The sequence below is a fragment of the Leptopilina heterotoma genome, unplaced genomic scaffold (genome assembly GCF_015476425.1).
Source record: "Leptopilina heterotoma isolate Lh14 unplaced genomic scaffold, ASM1547642v1 Lhet_6803, whole genome shotgun sequence".
Classification (NCBI taxonomy): domain Eukaryota; kingdom Metazoa; phylum Arthropoda; class Insecta; order Hymenoptera; family Figitidae; genus Leptopilina; species Leptopilina heterotoma.
The window spans coordinates 15,154-22,646 of NW_025111158.1; the positions used below are offsets into that span (position 1 = coordinate 15,154).

General features: G+C 29.5%; 1 protein-coding gene across 1 annotated transcript; it reads left to right on the forward strand.

The window, feature by feature from the left end:
- Positions 1–910: 910 nt before the first annotated feature.
- Positions 911–6,704, forward strand: LOC122510487. The gene is made up of 5 exons (XM_043625171.1): positions 911–1,811; positions 4,945–5,131; positions 5,229–5,323; positions 5,846–5,981; positions 6,289–6,704. The coding sequence occupies exons 1-5, from the start codon at positions 1,408–1,410 to the stop codon at positions 6,403–6,405; spliced, it is 939 nt and encodes a 312-aa protein (XP_043481106.1). The 5' UTR covers positions 911–1,407; the 3' UTR covers positions 6,406–6,704.
- Positions 6,705–7,493: the final 789 nt, after the last annotated feature.

A 7,493-nucleotide genomic window follows, 5' to 3' on the forward strand; every position in this document is an offset into this window, starting at 1 on the left:
TTTATCCAAATCAACTTATTTAGATAGCAAAATTCTCATTGGGACTTGATTATTTTAACCTGTTATTTACAAAAGATCAATTTCCCGAAAATAATCAGGGTAGAATACTAGTTGTGGCCACTTTAAACGGTTCGTCTTTGTCATTAAGAAAATAAATTTATTAAAGCACTAGATTTCCTGATTATTATATTTATCCCCTTTTTTTTTTTTTAAGATAACAGAGTGTCGTCTACTTATTTCGGAATTCTATAAATATATTTACAATCCACTCGTAAGTTCAGAATAGTTTTGTAATATTGACTTTAATAATAAAAAAAATAGCCACAACTGTACAGTGGTTACAAACGGCACATCCATCCCAAATTAAACAAAGAATTCCCTTGAATTTGTAGAGACTAATCTTGTCCTTTGTATCTTTGTGGACAAAATATTGCAAAATTAGAATTCAATTTTATTCAAAGTTTTAAGCATGTGTTTATTATATATATATAAAAAATTTTTTTTTTTTTTAATAAAATTGTAATTGTAATTTCGAACTAAGGAACGTGAATATCTTAGAATGTGTCCTTTATTTTAATTCGGTTATTTATCAATTATTGAGTTAACGAACTTCGAAAATTCTGCGTTTGTTAGAAAGTTTCTTAAATTAAATTCTTTAACCAATTTAATTATTTTCCGATGAATTTCACAAAATTTTGTCACTTGAATGACCCTCCTTTTTTAACAAACTAAATAAGAATTCTCGCCTTTGTGTAATTTGATGAAAGTTACCGGTTTGACATAGAATTTCCGGTCAAGTCAATTTTCGCCGATCATCCAATCAATAGTCACCGGAATTTTCAATCACGAATATTTGGAATCTCAGTTATCTCCAACAGACCAATTCCGTCTTAGGGAGTACAAAAAAAGACAAGAGAAACTTCCTCATGGTAAAATTCGGCCGAAGTTAATATAATTTAACAAAATTATTTTCCAGGTGTTTTTTTACTGTAAATAGAAAGGCACAGATCTAGTGCCGACCTCGGCATCACATCGGCATGGTTCGTTTTAATACCGAAAATCAGCCCCAACCTAGAACCCTTCCTTTACAGTCTTCCCTTTTTATTTTAATTAATCATCGAGCGCAAAGCTTACTTAGATTATCACAGTTCATTTAGCGTAGCATTTGACTCGCCATACATCACATGTGGCAACCCAGCATACTGCGTAGAGTTATGGTCACATGATCAAGTCCCCGGGGACGCGGGATATCGGTTCCAGTCTCATTGTCGCTGATATCGGAGTAGGTTGGTGCAATAAGTGAAAAAAAAAGTTTCTTTGTCGTCCGGGCGCTTAGTGTTTGTGTGAGGAAGAGAGGAAAAAGGAAAAAAAAAAAGTGGTGCAAAGTGATTCCCTTTTTTATTTGTGATGTCCCTACCAGATTTCGACAAGGGCGGCAGGGAGGAATTCCATACCCTCACGGCCTTTTCTGATTCAGCATCAGAACCCGCTGATCTGGAGGATTATTTGGACACTCTTTGGAGAGTTCAAGAGTTTTTCAGGATTTACCCGGAGGAGGACCAAAAACTCAGGAGAGGGAGGTTTATGAAACGTATCTGGGTGCCGGATAATCTTGATGGGGAAATCGCAGGGGAAGATGCGGCTTGCGGTGATGATACCCCGCATTCCGGTACCGGCTCGGAGGAGAAAATCTGCAGGAAAGAGGAATGGGCCCAACGAGGCCCTCCACTCCCTGCAGTGATTCGCCTACTAAAGTACAACGCCGCCCTTCAATCCTTTTGCATTCTAGGAGCATTGAATTCCACTCGAGGGTGAGTAAGGTTTTTAATTACAATTCGGGGTTGCTACAAATTTTTTAATCGTTATTTTCCTGACCTCCAGATAGTATATATAATATAAAAAGATTTTTTTTTTTTTTACAAAAAATTATTTCGTTGAAAAATTCTTTTATTTATCTAGAAGTTTATTAAATTATAAGCGAATAATATTTTGATTTCGAGAAAGGAGAAAAAAAAAATATTCATATATTCAGAGAAATTTATTTAAATATTTTGAGGGAAAATTTGTATAAACATTGCAAAAATATTCAAATGTTTTAAAATTGTTTAAACAGAAAAAAAAAATTCAAATATTACAAATATTATTTGAAAACTTAAATGAAGATTCTTAACAAGAGACGTTAAAATTAAGGCTAAGTTTTGAAACAAAATAATTTCATTTTAAAATTATTTAAAGATTGAAAGCAAACGTAGTAAAATGTAAAGTATAGAAGTAATGAAAATTTGGAATATAATTTAAATATAGAGAATAGCATTTAAATATAAAATATGAAGTCAGAAAAATATTCCAATATTTGCCAACACTTTTGATATTAAAAGAAAATAGGAAAAGAAAAGTAGTTCCCACGTAGGACGAAAGAATATTATTTTTTTTTTTTAATTCAATTATTCTTTAAGTTATTACAAAATTTTGATTGTTTGGAAATTTTCCAAAATTGAAGAACTATTATCCCCTTTTAAGGATTATTTAGAAATGTTTCCAAAAAAAAAATCAATTGTAAGAACTTCTTTATAATTTTCTGAAAATATATTATCTTAAAAGATAATAGAGAGTTACAATTAATAAAATTGAGTTTTTGTATTTTAATCGAATTCTAGAAGAATCTTTTTTTTAGAAAATTATTTAAATTTATTGATTCACAGATGAAATTTAGTTTAAAATTGTAGAAGATAATTTTGATTGATGTTTCCTAAATCTATGTTCTTATGTTTCTAATATTTTATCAATAAATTGTATTTAAAGTTGTTTATAAATAACTATTGTATGTATGTAGAAATTAAAAATTGTTTATAAGTGCTCTCCAAATATCAATCAGTGAAAAAATATTTGTTAATTTTAATTAGTTACTGACTTCCTGCCTTCCAACTAGCAAACTTCACTAAATTAGTAGAAATGATTATTTATTGGCAAATTTTACCCATTCAAAAGAAAAGTCAGCCACCAAATCGAATTAGTGTTTAAATTTAGAAAGTAAGTAAAAATTTACTTGAAATAAACTTATTGTGGAAAACTTATAAACAGACTTACTTTATTACACTCGATTATAAATAACGAATATTTTGAAAATTAGTATCCAAAAAAAGTTTTGGGCCAGGGAAATTGATAAACTAAAACCTGTGACCACCCTGTATATTATATTAAAATAAAATCATTTTTAAACGAACTCTACACGTGATACGATAAAATTTTAATTATATGCACAAATTGTATAGACAAATAAATTTTGTAGGTTTTAAATATATATATATTTTTTTTTAATATTTGTTTTGTCCGAAAATTTATTAATAAAATTTCAAGTTTTTAAATGTTATAATGATTATATTTTTTTTTTATACTGCATTTCTTTGGATGAACTTTCTTAAATGGCCGTAACGCTCTGATATAATAGAAAACTCTATTTTCCTATTGTTCATGTGATGTAAATAATTTTAAAATTATCTTAATATTTTAGTTATTTTCTACCAAGGAATCCAGAACTGTAAAAATTTATAAGAATTTAGCTCATTTTAATTTGTTGTTTGATATATATATTTTTTTTTATTTTTAAATGGAATCCTTTATGTCAAAAGGATAGTTTTCTAGTTGTTTGACGTTCGTAAACCTGTCAAATTAAAATTTAATCACCTTTCAAATAATGCAAAGGTCATATGCACAATTTTACAATAATTATTTATTCCTAAAATAATATTGGATAATTTATTTATCAATGATATGTGATAATAATAAAATAGAATTATTGTAATGGAATAACAATGTATAATATTTAAATAACCTATTAACAATTTTGGGTAATTATAATAGTTATTTATATAATCGAAGACTATAATGTAATTTATTAAAATGTAGAATTTAATGAGTCATAATATCTCTTCTCTCTTTTTTTTTTTAACATAAAAATTGACATTTTCCATATCGCGATTAATTTGATAGAATCAATTCACTAATAATTGTTAGCCATTTTTCACAATGAAAATTAGCACTTTATTTATCAATTAAAATAATTAAATGATTTTATTCTACTGAATTTATGCAATGGCTGAAATAATTTCATCTCTGATACCTTTTTCTTGAAATGTGTAACATTTCTTTTGTTTCTAGTAATCACCTACATTGATTCGAAATTATTAACCTAAATAACCGTCAAATTAGTAATTCAAGTTTAAATTTAATTATTTGATAAATCAGGGTTGCCACAAGATTTTAATTTTGTTTTTCCCTGACTTTTCCTGATTCTGAAGAACATCAATAACTTCCCTTTCTTTTAAATAAATATTTCATCATTATTATTATTTTGTATAGAAATCAAGATTCTCAAATTCCATAACTTATTAGAATATCATTATAGAACATGACGAATCGAGCACTCCGAGTCTTTGACTCGGAGTGATCGATCCCCCTATGCTCCGCAATAACCCCAGGATGCCAGAGTGATAAAATCATTATTTCTAATCATAAGAATATTGCAACTATAAATCCAAATTTTCAAAGATTTTAATTTTAACCTCTTTCAAAATTCAACCATTTCTCAAAATTCATGCTATAATGCTTTCAATATTCAATTATAATTTAAATTTTTAAGTGGAAAAAAAAATTCTTTTTCTTTTTGGTATAGAATCCCTGACCTTTCCTTGAATTCCCTGACTTGTGGCAATTCTGTATATTAGTTCTTAATAGTTTATTCTATGCTTTATACATAATGTTGAAGCTTCTAGCAGTCAGACAATTACAAGGGAAAGAAAAGGAAGAAAAGAAATTGCCTTCCCTTTCCTTCAATAATCAAAAGTTGGAAACAGAACTAGAACACATATATGTGTACTCTAAACTCGAATGGGAGAAGTCCCACGTATTCGGATTCAAGCGTATCTATTCCCTTCTTTCCTTTAGATTTTTGATTAAATTCGGGGCTTGGAGACCAGCCCCCCATAGAAGAGATGAAGGGGAGGCCTGGTACCATGATGTCCGGTTGGCTAGAGAAAGCCACCCGAAACTCTACTCCCGCTCTCGGTGGTACCAGGAGTATCGGTGGGACGAGGCTACCCAGCAGCACTTATGTCGCGGCTTCTGGGCCATGGTAAGTGTAGGAATAACTTCATAATTGACAAGAGATTTAATGTGGACCCAGGGGAGGGCATCTCTTCCGAATAGTTATGATTGCTTATTAATTTTAGAAGGATTTCGTTAACCTGACGGAGGTGAAAGAGGGGCGAGAATCTACCCGACTTATTCAGGGTAAATGGCGCGGCAAGGACAGCAACATTTACTGGTAAGAGCTCAGGATAATTTCAGGCCTCGAACTACCTCCGGCATTAAAATTACGTACCTTAGGGGCAAAAGTGAAAAGTTAGGCGTCAATAAGGGCCAAATTTGTCTTTCTTTGTTCAAATCTGAATTAAAATAGTGTCATTAGTGTCAAAAAAAATTTTTTTTTTTTTTTAATAGTTGAAAATGTCAAAAGTGTTAAATGTCGTGAGTGGGAGGCCTGCATATTTTGTTAAAAATTTTATTTTCAAATTACATTATCATTTTCAGTATGAAAATTATTTATTCATAAAACAAACATTATAAGGATTAAATCTGCTTAACTATTTAAATAGAATTGTTCTAATGAAGTATAGAATCCCCGTTACTCAGAAGTACGTATTCACGTGCCTTAAGGATTCAATTGAATTACGTACTTTTCCTTAATTTAGGTACTTAGTTCGAGGACTGTAACTTGTTCTAGGCTAGTCGATTCATTCTGGTTTCTGAATCGGGACGAAACTTTTCTCTTTTGTTTTTCTTTTAGTTCAATGAGCTCGCTCCCAGGGGTGCCTCCTGCTACTGGGTACCAGCCCTTTAATAGGATATTACGACTTACGTTTCTCCAAGCGTTCTTTTGGAGCCGTGAGGGGAGGCCGCAGGGGCGCTGTCGGTGGGCATTGGTAAGGACTCAAGATGTTCTTGAACGTCAACGTCTTATTTGGATTATTTAGACCCACCTTTCCCTTTCCGATTTCTCCCCTTTTTGTTTTACTGAATTTATTATATTAAGGAATTTCGCGAAGGGGAATTTACACAGGGAGTCAAGTGTACACTATTTTTACTGGTAAATTCCCTTAGAATTTTGTAACAAATTTTTATTAAAAAAAATTTTCTGTTTGGAAAGTTTCCGAAATTGAAGAAGTATATTATTTTTTTTTTTTTATTAATGGTAGAATATATTTATATTCCCCTTTTTTTTTCTTTTAGTCCTTTAACGTGGAACCAGATGAGCAGTGGCAGGAGGTCGACTCTAATGGACTGCTCAGGAAAGGGCCGTGGACCGTGGGAGGAGATGATCGAGACCCTTTAGAAGTGCCTAATTAATTATGCATAAGGGAAAAATTTTATATAGCATCCATCTTTTTTTTTTTAAATTTTTATATGTACTTAATACACCGGTGAGAGAAATCCCTTTTTGTATAACCTTATGATTGCTCATGTTACTGTTCCATCTTTTGGTTTTCTTTATTTTTCTATTCTTTAATAAATTCACCAATATTTTCCTAACGCTTGCTGTTTTTATTCTGTAATTTTTTTTTTTTATTAAATTTACTTCCCCCTTTTTTTTTTTATTCGGCTGTACATTGTTTCATAAATAGCGTAGGTGAATTGAATATAATAGTGTCAGGGCTCGAACTAGGTCCGTAAATCCCGTAAAAGTCCGTAACTTTGCTAAAAGGTCCGTAAAGTCCGTAATTCGATTGAAAAAGGTCCGTAAAGTACGTAAATTATACGATATAATTTGGATGATTTTAGAGAAATTACAAATGATTGAAGGAATTCAATTATTTTCAAAAGCAACAAAATTCTTAGAAAAATTTCAATTATTTTCAAAATTTTTCCTCAATTCAATGATTTTTAATAGGTATCTATACTATTTTAATAAAATTTTGCAAAAGAATTCAAATTATTTGAAAATTGATTGATACAATTCTTTAAAAGAATTCAATTTTAAGAAACATATGTAATTATTCAATAAATTGTTTTTTTTTTGTATTTAAATAATGAAATTCTCGTAGAATTTTCTGATAAAAATTGATTTAAAAATAATTAAATTTTGAAAAGGTTTCAGATTCAAATCTTTGAAAATTTGAACTTTTCATATTTTTAACTAACAATTCTGTGGAATTAATTTTTTTTTTTTTTTTTTTGAGAAATTTTAATTGCGGATTTTTTTTTTTATATTATTTGAAGTTTTTATTTTTTTTTTTTAATACATATTTAATTGAAGAATTTAAAAATAATTGAAATTTCGTAAGATTGAATATTGTAAAGAAATGGATTTGAAAATTGTCAAAGAACTTTTTCGAAAATTATTAAAATAATCGATTTTAAGAAGAACTTTAGTTAAAAATTCTCGAAAATAATAATTGAATTGATAATAATTTTATCACTCTATCTTTAATTATTAT